At 52.1% G+C, this 15,423-nt stretch overlaps 1 protein-coding gene and 1 long non-coding RNA gene across 3 annotated transcripts; one reads left to right on the top strand and one right to left on the bottom strand.

Annotated features, from left to right (window-relative positions):
• Nucleotides 1-5,238: 5,238 nt before the first annotated feature.
• Nucleotides 5,239-7,979, bottom strand: LOC101136644 (uncharacterized). Its single transcript, XR_002006764.4, has 3 exons — nt 7,729-7,979; nt 6,670-6,987; nt 5,239-6,000 (listed from the first exon to the last, which is right to left on the bottom strand). It is a non-coding gene; the product is annotated as an uncharacterized lncRNA (long non-coding RNA).
• A 1-nt stretch (nt 7,980) lies between these two features.
• Nucleotides 7,981-14,711, top strand: ZFAND2A (zinc finger AN1-type containing 2A). 2 transcript variants are annotated; one of them, XM_055346751.2, is made up of 6 exons: nt 8,129-8,382; nt 9,783-9,882; nt 10,284-10,378; nt 12,025-12,156; nt 13,014-13,168; nt 14,401-14,711. In XM_055346751.2, the coding sequence occupies exons 2-6, from the start codon at nt 9,828-9,830 to the stop codon at nt 14,675-14,677; spliced, it is 714 nt and encodes a 237-aa protein (XP_055202726.1). In that variant the 5' UTR covers nt 8,129-8,382; nt 9,783-9,827; the 3' UTR covers nt 14,678-14,711. The 2 variants fall into 2 exon arrangements, with proteins under 2 accessions (XP_004045057.1, XP_055202726.1); XM_004045009.5 differs by lacking the exon at nt 13,014-13,168 and having other exon boundaries at nt 7,981-8,382.
• The last annotated feature ends 712 nt before the right edge of the window (nt 14,712-15,423 follow it).

Here is a 15,423-nt window from a genome sequence, read left to right as displayed (position 1 = left end):
CCCCTCTCCCCTGACTGCAGAGCAGCCCCTCGGGGTAGCCAGGAAGCAGCTACCGTCAACGCAGCTACTCATGGGCAGCACCTGAGGGTCTCCCTGCAAGCCTGCATCAGAATCCACGCATGAACTAGGAGGAGTATTTTTGTTTGTTTGTTTTTGAGACAGAGTCTCACTCTTGCCCAGGCTGGAGTGCTGTGGCACAATCTGGTCTCACTGCAACCTCCGCTTCCCAGGTTCAAGTGATTCTCGTGCCTCAGCCTCCCGAGTAGCTGGGATTACAGGTGCCACCACCACACCCGACTGATTTTTGTATTTTTAGTACAGACGGGGTTTCACCATGTTGGGCAGGCTGGCCTCGAACTCCTGACCTCAAGTGATCCACCTGCCTCAGCCTCCCACAGTGCTGGGATTACAGGCATGAGCCACCACGCCCAGCCTGGATGGTTTTCTTGACCTCGTTTAGGGTGACTTCACATGACACTAATGGAGACATTTCTGAGACTGAAAATGGGGTGCTCTGAATAATTTTGCTAGAACAGTTAACATAACCTGGGACTCTTCTGGGAAAAGCAGGACATAACGTCACTGTCATCGTTAAGTGGACACTGAGGAATGACCCACCAGAGCCACATAAAATTGGGGAGAGGTATCACTCCGAAGGGGTGGTCCTGGCCGGGCACGGTGGCTCATGCCTGTAATCTCAGCACCTTGGGAGGCCAAGGTGGGAAAATCGCTTGAGGCCAGGAGTTCTAGACCAGCCTGGTCAACATAGCAAGACCCAATCTGTATTAAAAAAAAAAAAAAGGCTGGGCGCAGTGGGTCACACCTGTAACCCCAGCACTTTGGGAGGCCGAGGTGGTCGGATCTCTTGAGGCCAGGAGTTCGAGCCCAGCCTGGCCAAAATGGCAAAACCCCTTCTCTATCAAAAACACAAACATTAGCTGAATGTGGTGGTGGGTGCTTGTAATTCCAGCTACTTGGGAGGCTGAGGCAGCAGAATTGCTTGAACCTGGGAGATGGAAGTTGCAGTGAGCCAAGATCGCACCATTGCACTCCTGGGCGATAGAGGAAGACCCTGTCTCAAAAAAAAAAAAACCTCACCACAAAGGACTAGTGCTATTGACAAATGCAGGAGAGACAGGAATGCTGGAGTTACAAAACTAACAGGCGTGGCCGGGCACAGTGGCTTACCCCTGTAATCCCAAAAAACTAACAGGCGTTGTCCAGGTTTGAATTCTGACTTCTCTGTTTCTTAACCCCTCCACGCCTCAGTTTCCCCTTATTTAAAATAGGGATCGTAGCAGGGACCCATTGGCGAGGAACACTTGTGGCCCCTTGTTGTGCAGTTGATGTGTTACTGGAGACGCTGCGACCTCCTCTTTTTTTTTTTTTGAGACGAAGTCTCGCTCTGTCACCCAGGCTGGAGTGCAGTGGCGCAATTCTCGGCTCACTGCAAGCTCTGCCTCCCGGGTTCACGCCATTCTCCTGCCTCAGCCTCCCGAGTGGCTGGGACTCAGGCGCCCGCCACCACGCCTGGCTAAGTTTTTGTATTTTTAGTAGAGATGGGCTTTCACCGCATTAGCCAGGATGGTCTCGATCTCCTGATCTCGTGATCCGCCTGCCTCGGCGTCCCAAAATCCTGGGATTACAGGCGTGAGCCAGCGCACCCAGCCACGATCTCCTCCTTTCTAGTGGACATCTCGAGGTCTGCAAACTAAGGCCATGAGAGCTGCCCGCCTCCCTGCAGAGTCGTGCTATTACAAGGCCCTTCTTCCCTGCTGACCACAAGGCAGCTATCAGAGGCTGTCTTAGGAGGACTTCACGTAAAAAGAAGCCCCTAAGCTTGATAGGCTGAGAAAGCTAGGTACGCCATGGCCACCTTACTTATGCGTGGTGGTACTTCTCTGTTTATTTGAATGCAGGTGTTCAATTAATTACAAAAAAGATGAAACTTAAAATTCTGACTTGGCCGAGTGTGGTGGCTCACGCCTGTAATCCCAGCATTTTGGGAGGCCAAGGCAGGCAGTTCACGAGGTCAGGAGTTCGAGACCAGCCTGACCAACATGGTGAAACCCCGTTTCTACTAAAAATACAAAAATTAGCCAGCCCTGGTGGCACATGCCTGTAATCCCAGCTACTTGGGATGCTGACGCAGGAGTATCGCTTGAACCCAGGAGGCAGAGGTTGCAGTGAGCTGAGATTATGCCACTGCACTCCAGCTTGGGTGACAGAGCAAGACTCTGTCTCAAAAACGAAACAAAACAAAAAACAAAAAAATTGAGCAAATAAGAAAATCCACTGAGGACAAAGGAGCCAGGTTTCTCACTGCTGGAGAAGGTATTCACAATCATGAAAGGTAGAAAGCTAGAAAGAGCCCGGAGGTGTTGGACTGAAACTGAAGGTATGGTTATGGATTTGGTTTTTGGAAACACACATGTATGCAACATAGACATAGCTACAGACGTGTGTATATACACAGGCACATACATCTTACGTTCCTAGCCTATGTCCACTGAGAGAGCCCAGAAGCAATGAGCGCACTGCTCACCCAAATTCTGCTGTTTTTTAAATTATTATCCTTTTTGAGACAGTGTCTCGCGCTGTCACCCAAGCTGTAGTGCAGTGGTGCAATCTTGGCTCACTGCAACCTCGGCCTCCCAGGTTCAAGAGATTCTGGTGCTTCAGCCTCCTGAGTAGCTGGGATTACAGGCACGTGCCAATGCACCCAGCTAATTTTTTATTTGTAGTAGAGACGGGGAAGGGTTTCACCATGTTAGCCAGGCTGGTCTCAGACTCTTGGCCTCCAGCGATCCCACCCACTTCGGCCTCCCAAAGTGCTGGGATTACAAGGGTGAGCCACAGTGCTCAGCCCAAATCCTGGCTTCTAAATGCCACCTTCCATAAAGGAACCAATGTCCTTAGGGAGATGGCTGACTGCAGGGTTGGAGCAGGGAGAGAAGAAATGACCCTGGAATATCTGAGGCCAGGAGGTAAGGAAAAGTGCAGAGAAGGACGGGGACACGTCAGCTCTCGGGAGCCAGTGTGAAGGGGCGCTCACTCACCAAATCTGGGATGTGAACATCAAAATAAATCATGACTGCAATAGAATACTCCCCAGTGAATGAGACAGAACTCTGCATCCATACGGTGGTGACTATAAACTAACAAATAAATGAGTAAGAAAATAAAATCTCTCCTTTACAGTAGAATGCCAACTAAAGGTGTAGAAGAAACTATGGAAATTATTTTAAAAAGCACCACTGGGCAACAATCAGAGGGCTTCAGGTAGAAGTCACTGATGGAGGTTAAGGTGGGTCTGCAGAGGTTTCATGAATAAGACAATGGTTGTGATGGTGAACTGAAGGGTGGCTAGATGGCTGGTATTGTTTCTGGTGTGAGGGTGCTCCCAGAGAGACTGAAATTTGAGTCAGTGGACTAGGAGAGGAAGATCCACCCTCAGTGGGGGTGGGCACCCTCCAACCGGCTGCCAGCGCGGCTAGAACAAGGCAGGCAGAAGAAGGTAGGTAAGCTAGCTTGCTGAGTCTTCTGGCTTTCGTCTTTACCCCATGCTGGATGTTTCTGTCCATTCCTCCTGCCCTTGGACATCACACTCCAGGTTCTTTGGCCTTTGGACTCTGGGACTTACACCAGTAGCTTTCCGGGGTCTCTGGGCATTTGGCCACAGACTGAAGCCTGAACTGTCGGATTCCGTTTGAGGCTGTTGGACTCCGGCTGAGCCACTGCTGGCTTCCTCGCTCCTCAGCTTGCAGATGGCCTGTCATGGGACTTTGCCTTGTGATGGTGTGAGCCAGTTCTTCATAAACTTTCTTTCATATGTGCATATATCCTATTAGTTCTGTCCCTCTGCAGCACCTTGACTAAGACAATGCTGTAATCTCAGAATGTCTTCCTGGAAAATATGAATCAACTGACAAATGAAAACACGGTGTCTTCACTCTGGCAAAACCCAGCAGACACCAATACCACCAGGGAATTGAGATAAACATAACCCAGGTAGAATTGGCTGGAAGCCTGTGCCCCGACATGAGGACCCAGGACACGGCACCTTCTCTGCAGTCCCGCCAAGAATATATGATCCATCCTAGGTGTATGGCAAGTCTTTGCCCTTTAATAAGGATGGGAGTCTGCAAAGACATATTCCAGTTTGGGGGAAGCTGAAACTGTGATAGTGGATGGGATCCTGGAGCGGAAAGGAAAAGAGACATTGTTGATACTGTTCGTAAAATCTGCAGGAGGCTGAGGCAGGAGCATCGCTTGAACCCAGGAGGCAGAAGTTGCAGTGAGCCAAGATCGCACCACTGTACTCCAGCCTGGGTGACTGAGCGAGACTCCGTCTCAACAACAACAACAAAAAACTGAATGGGGTCTCAGGATCAGAACTTAGTATTGCTTCTTTTCTTTTTTTGAGACAGAGCTTCACTCTGTCAACCAGGCTGGAGTGTAGTGGCACAATCTAGGCTCACTGCAACTTCCACCTCCCAGGTTCAAGCGATTCTTCTGCCTTAACATCCCGAGCAGCTGGAATTACAGGTGCGCCGCCCCCCCCACCACACCTGGCCAATTTTTTTGTTTTGTTTTGTTTTGAGACGGAGTCTCACTGTTGCCCAAGCTGGGGTGCAGTGGGGCGATCTCAGCTCACTGCAACCTCCACCCCCGAGATTCTCCTGCCGCAGCCTCCTGAGTAGCTGGGATTACATGTGTGCACCACCATGCCCGGCTAATGTCTGTATTTTTACTAGAGAAGGAGTTTCACCATATTGGTCAGGCTGGTCTCAAACTCCTGACCTCAGGTGATCCACCCGCCTTGGCCTCCCCAAGTGCTGGGATTACATGCGTGAGCCACTGCACCTGGCCACACGTAGTTTCTTGATTGCAAGAAGGCTGTCATGTGCCTAAGGGAGAAAAAGACGTGCTGATAAACTTCAGTCAGGCATGAGTGACAGAGGTACTGGCCGTGAATTCCATGTTAATGAATCAACTAGACATTATTAAATAAGGAACCTTGAGAGAGACACGTACAACAAGGTTAACGATGAACTGCTTAACAAAAATGCTGTGGCCAGCGGCTCGGAGGAACCTGACTCTGTATTTCCCCGGGAGCCAGTGCCTAGGGGTGTTACTCACCAACACTCACGATAATTAGATGATTCCAGGTTTCCTGCGACTTTGCAGAACTATCACTGAGCAACGCAAGGTGAAACATAAGCAGGGCCACTCACGTTTGCTTTTTTCACAAGGTCAGACTTTTATTGATACTTAATCAGAAAAGCCGTAACTACACAGGGTTCCCAAGGTGGCAATTCCCTTAGCACAGCCCGTTCACTCGGTGGCCACAGCCCCGGGCATTCAGGCTCAGACCACTCCACAGGTGAGTCAACACTGCAAACCAAAGATAGTAGTAAACTTAATACATAAATGTTACAGATTATGGATTAAAAGGTCCACTTACATCAAGAGAAAAGGGGGGCAGGCCGGGCACAGTGCCTCACGCCTGTAATCCCAGCACTTTGGGAGGCCAAGGCGGATGGATCACCTGACCAGCCTGGCTAACATGGTGAAACCCCATCTCTTCCTAAAATACAAAAAAATTAGCTGGGCGTGGTGGTGTGTACCTGTAATCCTACTTGGGAGGCTGAGGTGGGAGAATCACTTGAACCTGCAAGGCGGAGGTTGCAATGAGCTGAGACCGAGTCATTGCACTCCAGCCTGGGCAACAAGAATGAAACTCCGTTTCAAAAAAAAAAAAAAAAGAAAAAAAAAGAAAATGTGGGTAAAACAGGGTTAACGAACCAGTCCAAGGAGAGCAGTGTGGCCAAGAAGGAGGTCCTGCACTGATCCAGACATCTTGAAAGGTGGGAGTCCAGGCCTGGGCAGAGCCTTCAAGGGGAGATGTTGTGTGATTGGGAGGGACAGCAAGATGGAGCCAGTCACCACCGCCGTGCAGCTGGTGAGGTCCTGCTCTTTTCACAGCCCTTGAGTTCTCTGGTGAAAACCGAGAGTAAAGACTGTACAATAAGCCGGGCACAGTGGCTCATGTTCTGTAATCCCAGCGCTTTGGGAAGCCGAGACAGAGGCATCACCTGAGGTCAGGAGTTCAAGACCAGCCTGGGCTACATAGCAAAACCTCGTATCTACAAAAAACACAAAAATTAGCCAGGCATGATGGCGCATGCCTGTAGCTCCCGCTACTCAGGAGCCTGAGGAAGAAGGATGGCTTGAGCCTGGGAGGTGGAGGCTGCAGTGAGCTGTGATCATCCCAGTGCCCTTCAGCCTGAGCCACAGAGGAAGACACTGTCTAAAGAAAAACAACAAGCTGGGCGCAGTGGCTCACGCCTGTAATCCCAGTACTTTGGGAGGCGGAGGCAGGCGGATCACCTGAGGTTGGGAGTTCGAGACCAGCCTGACCAACATGGAGAAACCCCGTCTCTACTAAAAATACAAAATTAGCCGGGCGTGGTGGTGCATGCCTGTAATCCCAGCTACTCGGGAGGCTGAGGTAGGAGAATAGCTTGAACCCAGGAGGTGGTGGTTGCGGTGAGCCGAGATCACACCACTGCACTCCAGCGTCGGCAACAAGAGTGAAACTCCATCTCAAAACAACAAACAAAAAACAAAACAAGAAAGAGCATGCCTGGTTGTGTCTGTCCTTACCTGATTGGGCGTGGTCTCTGTTGATTAGGCGACCATCTGGTCCGGTTGGCACGACGCTTTTTGGGTTTGAGGAATGCTCTGCTCTGCTGCCCAGGCTCTAGTGCAGGGCGCATTCACAGCTGACTAATGCCTCCACCTCCCAAGAGGCTGGGACTGCAGGTGCATGCCACCATGCCGCGTTCATTTCTTATTTTTGTAGAGACAGGGTTTCATCATGTTCACCAGGCTGGTCTTGAACTCCTGTCAGGCCTCTGAGACCAAGCTAAGCCACCATATCCCCAGTGACCTGCATGTATACATCCAGATGGCCTGAAGCAACTGAAGATCCACAAAAGAAGTGAAAACAGCCTTAACTGATGACATTCCACCCTTGTAATTTGTTTCTGCCCCATCCTAACTGATCAATGTACTTTGTAATCTCCTCTACCCTTAAGAAGGTTCTTTGTAATTCTCCCCACCTTTGAGAATGTACTTTGTGAGATCCACCACCTGCCTGCCAAACATTGCTCCTAACTCCACCGTCTATCCCAAAACCTGTAAGAACTAATGATAATCCCATCACCCTTTGCTGACTCTCTTTTCCGACTCAGCTGGGCTGCACCCGGGTGAAATAAACAGCCTTGCTGCTCACACAAAGCCTGTTTGGTGGTCTCTTCACACGGACAAGTGAGACACTGACCTCAGGCCATCCTCCCACCTCGGCCTCCCAAAGTGCCGGGATTACAGGCCTGAGCCACCGTGCACGGTCCGGCTAATATTTTATTTCTGCAGAGATGGGGTCTCGCTGTGTTGCCCAGGCTGGTCTCCATGTCCTGGGCCCACGCCCTCCTCCTGCCCAGCCGGGACGGGGTCTTACCCAGGCGGAGCCCCTTACGTGCAGGGCGTTCTGTGCAGTGACCGCGGCCCTGGGCAGACTCAACCCCACGCGGCCACATAACCGTCCAGGGAGCGGGGGGCAGCGCGGTGAAATGGGAAAGGGTTTAACTGGGGGATCTAGGTGCTGGGGACACTGACATTTTCGGTATTATTCTTGAAGCTTTTCCCTAAGTTTGAAATTACCTAAAAACACGTTGTTTTGAGATGGAGGCCTCCTGGGGCCCGCAGGATGCGCGGCCGTGGGCGGGTGCCCGGGGCGGGAGGCGCCAGATGGGTCGCTAGGCCTCCTCCCTCAGGCCGGCCTCGCGCTCCTACCCGGCAGGACCCCGGCCGCAGCCCTGAGTCAGCTTCCCCGCTCCTCGCCCGCCCGGCTGCGCCTGCGCGGAGCCGCCTCACTGTGACTCAGCAAGCGCGCCGCCTGCGAGAAGCGACCGGACACTTCGAGAAGGGAAGTGGAGAGGCGAGGAGTGGGCGGGCCTGCGGGGCCCGGCGGGGCAGGATTGGCCGGATGGCTGGTGTCGTCTTCGGTGCGCGCCGGCGCCACTGGGCCGCGGCCTGGCGGGATTGGCCGGTCTAAGGGTGACGTTATCGGGGCGCGCCCGGAAACCCCAAGGCCCAGGCGGCTCTCAGATCCGGGGGCTGCGGATAAATGGCCGTAGGCCGCGGGCAGCGAGATGTTGCGTTCCGGTGTGGGTGTGCCTCCGACGGCGTCTCGGTGCCAGTGTCGAGGTTCTTTCTGCTTAGCTACCCGGAGCCGACTACGGAGGAGGACACCTGAGTTTACGTCTCTTCCATCTGCTACTCACCTCAGCTGCCTGCGTCCCCGACGAGAGCCAGGTACGGGGCCGGGATTGCGCTGTCCCCGGGGACAGGGTCTGCCGGGGGTCGGGCCTGCCTTGAGGTCAGGTTGCTCGGGGGTTCGGCCTGTCTGCTAGGAGTCCGGTTGCTTGCTGGGGGTCAGGCTGCTGGGGGTCCGGCTGTCTGCTGGGGACCGGGCCTGCCGGGGTCTGGCTGTGGGGGATCCGGCCTGTCTGCTGGGAGTCCGGTTGTCTGCTGGGGGCCGGGCCTGCCATCGGGGCCGTAGTACCGGGTCGGACGGGGTCGTTAACCCGCCAGCCGAGCGACAGCCACGTAGATGTGTGTTTTCTTGCTGCGGGCCCGGCCCGCCAGGGTAGGGTGTTGGCTTTCTAGGACGGGTGCTGTGCGTCCAGAACAAAATCATTTGGGGATTCACATCAAACTCTTGTGAATTCCTTGAACAAAACAATTTCGGAACGCCTGCTGTGTGTCGGGCACCGGGAGCTAATAGTAAAGCAGCGGATCCGTAGTTGGAAGCTGTGGGCGAAGAGGGCTGGGAAAGGACTAATGGGCACCTTAAGTAGCGGGCGTGTAACATAGAGGGAACTGGGGAGGGTGGGAATGGCTTTAAACTGAGGTGGGAGGGGATAACTAGACGTTTGCCACGGGCGAGAGTGTTCCAGTCTTAGGCGACAGTCTAGGAGGCCTCCAGGAGCGGGGAGAGAGCTGATGGGAAGGTCAGGAAAAGGCCCCGGGAGGGGCTAGTGAGTACTAGATGACGGGACCTCGTGAGCCCCAGGAAGAGGCCCCGGGAGGGCTGGTGGGTACTAGATCATGGAGGGGACCTCGTGAGCCCCTTGATTCTCTCTCGAGTGCGGTAGTTTCACCAGCTGTCTGCCTGTTTTCCATAGTGACTTAACAGCTTGCGCTTCTCCCTGATCAACTCCAGGTTGGTGTCATCGAGGAATAAGTTCACAGTAAGATTCAATGCCTAAGGGAGTTGAAGAGAGAGGCGAGGGACAGAGTTAAATCTTCTCTGGATAATGGAGTCAACTGATGTGATTTAGCACCTAGTAACAGAGTTTTGTTTATGTCAACAAGTATATTCCATGGATAAAATTGTGACTTAAAATTCACCAAAGTCGTAATCATCACTGGCAGCTGTGTGAATTAGCTCTCGCCCTCTCAGTGTGAGTTTAAATAGAAACCCGAGTTCAAGGAGTGCTTCATAGACTAGGAATTAAAAGGCCTATGAAGGAGTCCGTGTCTCTTAATGGGGTTGACTACGAATGGCGGACACCTGGTATTTGTACTAAAACTCCATGGAATGCTCCCCACACAGTGCGTTTGTTGACTTTCATTAGCTGTAATTACATTGTAAATCCTGGTGACTGAAGGGCAGTCCAGCTTTCCTCCTAACTATTCTGATTCTCTTGTAGGTGACACTTAACTCCGCCATCTGCGTTTTGAGCACTGATCTCATAATGGAGTTTCCTGATTTGGGGAAGCATTGTTCAGAAAAGACTTGCAAGCAGCTAGGTGAGTACTTTTAAGAGACTTAATAGAAAATGGTATTTTGTTGGGGGAAAGCTGGCTGTTCTGTTAATTAGCTGATAATTGTGTCTTGGCCTTCCTGGCTCTTCAGTATTGGAAACTGTGCTGGTGCAGGTTCTGTTTGACACTTAGCATCCACCAGAGGCGGGGTGCAGGCTGGCTGGCAGGGCCGGGTGGATCCAGGGTGCTGCTGGAATACTTGCGATGCCATAGGGTCTCTCTAGAAGACAGCCTGACCCTGGGATTGTTTTCACATGTGTGGCCCTCGAGGACCTGTCCATCTCATAGGCCTAAAGCACTTAGTTGTAGGTAAACACTTTGATAGTACTATCTGGAAGTATTTTGTTCCAGTCGTTAAAACACTTCCCTGGTTTTTCGTTTTTTAGATTTTCTTCCAGTAAAATGTGATGCGTGTAAACAAGATTTCTGTAAAGATCATTTTCCATACGCTGGACATAAGTGTCCGTTTGCATTCCAGAAGGTAATTGATCCTTTGTTCAAAAGATTCTTATCTTCACCGTCTGAAGCTGCACTGTCTTGGTGGTATGGTAGGGACTAGCCACGTGTGGCTAACTTAATGAAAATTAAATTTTAAAATCCAGTTTGTCAGTCCCACTAGCCTCGTTTCAGGTGCCTGCTGTTAGGCAGTACAGAGGAGCGTGTCTGCCCTCACAGGACATTCTGTTGGATGACTCTCAGACAACTGAGATCTTATTTTCAGGGACTCATGGAGTCACTTAGTTGTAACCTTACGTTCCAAGCTTACTTTAGATGTTCAAATACTTGGTTCCTTTGATCCATTACACCATAGCTGTTACACCATAGCTGTGTCTTCACCAGATGCAAGAAAGGTTTTAATATTTGACTTGGAAGCCAATCAGGAAGGCAGTAAATATGCTTATTGATTTGAATAACTGCAGCCCTGACATCGTATTTAGGTGACTCCCAGAGTACACAGCAGAAACTGAAAGAGGACCTAAGGAAATGAGCTTGCCCCGAGTCCAGAGGTTTGAGACTTCTGTTGTTGACTTTTCAGATGGTTTCCAGCCCGTGTTCACTTTGTCTCTGGATGGGTCACAGGTCATTTTAGTGAACTCTGCCACTTGACCCTGGTGGCGGTGGTAATGTGGGTGGCCCAGCATTCTGTGCTTTGACCAGTGTTGGCCAGGGTCTGACCCTCCAGCCATTTTTAGGTCATCACGGTGGGTGGGGAGGGTGACTCACATTCCCTGCGTTTACTAGGCACGGATGACTAAGCCAGACTGCCCAGCTTGTCTTCCCACTGCCCCTTCCTGCCCCAGCATGGGGCGGGGTCTGGCTGGAGACCGTTTACTGATACTTTATTTCATTTGACCAAATGAGGGAGCACCACCACCTGTGACTCTCCCAGCTCGGGCTGCAGACGGTGTGCTCATAATTCCATGAGCACCTGCCACCCGTTCGATGTCGGTTGCCACCTCAGTTTTCTCATTGATCTTTCCATCAACTCCTGCCCTGGCTCAGGTTTTTAGCCATGCTGGGCGTTAGCTGCTGGGCGGTCCACCCCTTCGGAGCCCCCAGCTCAGGTTTTTAGCCTTGCTGGGCCTTCAGCTGTTGGGCGGTCCTACCCTCCAGAGCCCCCACAACCTTGGCCTGCAGCCAGTGACGGTCGTTAGTACCTGGGAGCTCACCCTAGGTACACGTGGCCTCATCTGGGCGCAAGCAACTCTCTGTGTATGTAGAAGCCACTGGGGAAACCGCAAAGGGATCAGGCCGTTGGCGACTGAGGGGAGCTGGAGGGTCTTTGTGGTCTGTGTTTCCCTCCATCTCCTCCCTGTGGAGGTGTCTGGGCAGGCTCTGTTCTCACCTGGGCGGTGCCAGCCTGAGATGGCCCCAGCTGGTTTCTGCAGTCGGTCGAAGTCCATTTGTTGAAACTTCACTAGACTCCTCAGGGCAGCTGATGCCCACATTCTAGAGACAGCTGCCGCTAATCCATGACCCAATGATGCTTTGTTCTCGGAGGGTTCGGGAGACTGGTTTTTGTACTCTCTTTGTGTTTAAGTGTGCCACACAGGAGTACTCGTTTAAAACTTCTGTGAGTTTAGGTTGCATGAGTCTCAGATGCCATCTTACCTTTGTTATTTTTAGGATGTTCACGTCCCGGTATGCCCACTCTGTAATACCCCCATCCCAGTAAAAAAGGGCCAGATACCAGACGTGGTGGTTGGTGATCACATTGACAGAGACTGTGACTCTCACCCTGGGAAGAAGAAAGAGAAGGTAAGGACAGAGCCCGCCTCACTCAGTTCCTTCATCTGGGAAGCCTGGTTTTTCCTTGGGAAGAAGTCAGTTTGCTACCTGAAAATTACTCCCAATAGTTTATGTACAAAGTAGAAAAGAAGAGTCCTAACGCTGCGTTATCCCTGTCCTAAACTGCGAGGGGCCTGAGTTTTCAGTTTTATAAATGTTCTTTAATATGAGGGATCCCAGGTCAGGTTCGTCTTTCTTGACTGGAATTTACTAGTTTCCCTCCTGAGATGGAGAATTCACATGGCTTTCTAGATCCATTCTGTTCATGTGCGTTTCATTTGTTTGTTTGTTTGTTTGTTTTGAGACAGAGTCTTGCTCTGTCACCCAGGCTGGAGTGCAATGGTGAATGGTGCCGTCTCGGCTCATTGCAACCTCTGCCTCCCGGGTTAAAGCGATTCTCCTGTCTCAGCCTCCCGAGTAGCTGGGACTACAGGCGCATGCCACCACATCCAGCTAACTTTTGTATTTTTAGTAGAGACAGGGTTTCACTATGTTGGCCAGGCTGGTCTTGAACTCCTGACCTTATGATCTGCCCGCCTCAGCCTCCCAAAGTGCTGAGATTATAGGCGTGAGCCACCACGCCCAGCTCAAGGAGCTTCTCTAGTGAACTGGCTGCTGTCAGGCTTAATCCGTTCCTAGTCATGGGTCCTGGTTGGTGGTTACCAACTATCTTAGTATATGATGTTCAGTACTTTACAGTTATATTACCATAAACCAAGTAACTTTTGGTCTCAAACATAGAGAATAAAATCAGTGTTCCTTAGCCTGCCACACAAAATTCTCTGTGCGGAAGCTTGCTCTGGTCCCCACTTTCTGGCCCTGTCTAGTTCTCCCTGCTGTGGCTGTGCCCTGGGACCCTCAGCCTCTGGAGGTCTCTTAAGCCTCTGAGACATCGCAGCTCTCTGGCGCACCCGCTTCTTCCACACGACACAGCTTCCCTCGCTGGGGGCTCACCCAGCACTGCCCCAAGGCCCCCACACAGGTATGCCCTCCCGGCTGCTCCTGGCCCGCTGTGCTCCTGCCCTTGTGGTGGGCACGGCCTGTGTTCTGCCTGCATCCCTGCGCGGGTCCCTCCTGCATGGTCGCTCAGCATGGCCATGCCTGCCTGCCTTGGCCGGAGGGCCACCCCCGGCTGCTGGAACCCTCCCCACTCTCCTCACTGCCTTCCCCTCTTGGAGTTCTGACTCCTAGGAATTTATATCGCTGCCTACATCCTGGCACCAAAAAAAAAAAAAAAAAAAAAATGACCGGTGGGTACTGGTACATGATAGATATTCCCTTGATGGGGACAACCTCCACTGTCCCAGAGCTCCTGGAGCCAGTGCCTCTGTGGGGCTTGCCTGTCACCCGTGCTTGGCCTCCTTCCCTCCCGTTCCCTGCTTCCTGGCTGCCTCTCTCTCTCGTCCTCCCAGCAGCACCTCCGGGCCATCTTCACGGGAATCCCCAGCTTCAATGCTGACCGGCTTTTTTTTTTTTTTTTCTTTTTAAAGGGACGAACTCTTGCTCTGTCGCCCAGGCTGGAGTGCAGTGGCACAATCTCAGCTCACTGCCGCCTCTGCCTCCTCTAGCAGTTCTTCTGCGTCAGCCTCCCGAGTAGCTGGGATTACAGGCACCATGCCACCATGCCTGGCTAATCTTTTATATTTTAGTGGAGCTGGGGTTTCACCATGTTGCCCAAGCTCGTCTCGAACTCCTGAGCTCAGGCAATCCACTCGTCTTGGCTTCCTAAAGTGCTGGGATGACAGGCGTGAGCCACTGGGTCCAGCCCCATGTTCTTCTTCTTACCTGCACTGAGATGGTCAAATGAAACTTTGCATCTGTACTCTGTGCAGACAGGAACCGTGTCTGGTTTAAATGTGAATGTTCTTACTGGGGGCTGTTAAAGAATTTATTAAGGCCGGCACAGTGGCTCACACATGTAATCTTTTAGCACTTTGGGAGGCCAAGGCAGGAGGATCACTTGAGGCTGAGTTTGAGACCAGCCTGGGTAACGTGGCAAGACCTCATCTCTATGAAAATAGACAAAATTAGCTGGACGTGGCGGTGTGTGCCTGTAGTACCAGGTACTAGGCTGAAGCAGGAGAATCACTTGAGTCCAGGAGGCAGAGGTTGCAGTGAGCCAAGATCAAGCCACTGCACTTCAGCCTGGGCAACAGAGCAAGACCCTGTTTCCAAAAAAAAGAATTGCTTGTTGAAGTCACTTTGCTCTCTTAGATTTTTACATACCGTTGCTCAAAAGAGGGCTGCAAGAAGAAAGAGATGCTGCAGATGGTATGTGCCCAATGTCACGGCAACTTCTGTATCCAGCACAGACACCCTTTGGACCACAGCTGCAGACACGGGAGTCGCCCCACCATCAAAGCTGGGTGAGGAGACTCCGCTGCGATGGCTCGGAGCACGCAGTAGCATGTGTGGAAGCAGCTTACACTCTAGTGGGAAGTGGAGCCCCATTGAGCACCATCCCACACTGGCTGCTGATCTTGTTTGTTGAGGGAGATGGGACTATAATAAAATTGAATGCTGAAGTTGTTTCTAGTTGTTCTCATTTCCCACTGCTGCCGTCACCAAGTACTAAAAACTGGGTGGCTCAAACCATAGAAATCGGTTCTTTCACAGTTCTGGGGGCTGGAAGTCCAGGCGCAGGATGTCGGCAGGGCCAGCCCCTTCTGAGGCCTGCGGGGAGCATCGGCTGCGTCTCCCCAGCATCTCGGGGCTCGTCGGCGCACAACCCCCGTCTCCACCTTCATCTTCACACGGCATTCTGTGTGTGTCCCGACTTCCCCTTTTTGTAAGGATGCTGGTCATGTGATCCCACAGTTGTGACCTCTGGAAAGACCCTGTCTCCACAGAAGGTCACACTCTGAGGTACCGAGTCTAGGGCTCCAGCATGTCTTGTGGGGACATGATTCAACTCATGATGCTAATGTTTGTCAAATCGAGAAGCATCTGTATTTGCCTAAACTGTTGCACCTGGTGGTGTCTGGCGTCCATCCCTGGGCCAGGCCAGTGGTAGTTGCTTACCTGCAGGAAGCCGTGTGGGTTCTTGTGGTCAGCGCATGGAGGCTGAGCTGATCCATCCACCCTCTCTGTAGGTGCTCACCCATGACAGTCTCTGAATCCAGGCCGTGGGGAGATTTCCTCACCCTGGCTCCTGGCGGGTTGGCCCAGACTCGGGTACTGGTTCACCCGGCTCATGTGAACGCAGTTTCACCTGTGTGGGGTGCTGCAGCTCTTGGT

The sequence above is a fragment of the Gorilla gorilla genome, chromosome 6 (genome assembly GCF_029281585.2).
Source record: "Gorilla gorilla gorilla isolate KB3781 chromosome 6, NHGRI_mGorGor1-v2.1_pri, whole genome shotgun sequence".
Taxonomy (NCBI): domain Eukaryota; kingdom Metazoa; phylum Chordata; class Mammalia; order Primates; family Hominidae; genus Gorilla; species Gorilla gorilla.
The sequence above is the reverse complement of the archived record's forward strand: the minus strand, read 5'-3'. Positions and strand labels throughout refer to the sequence as shown.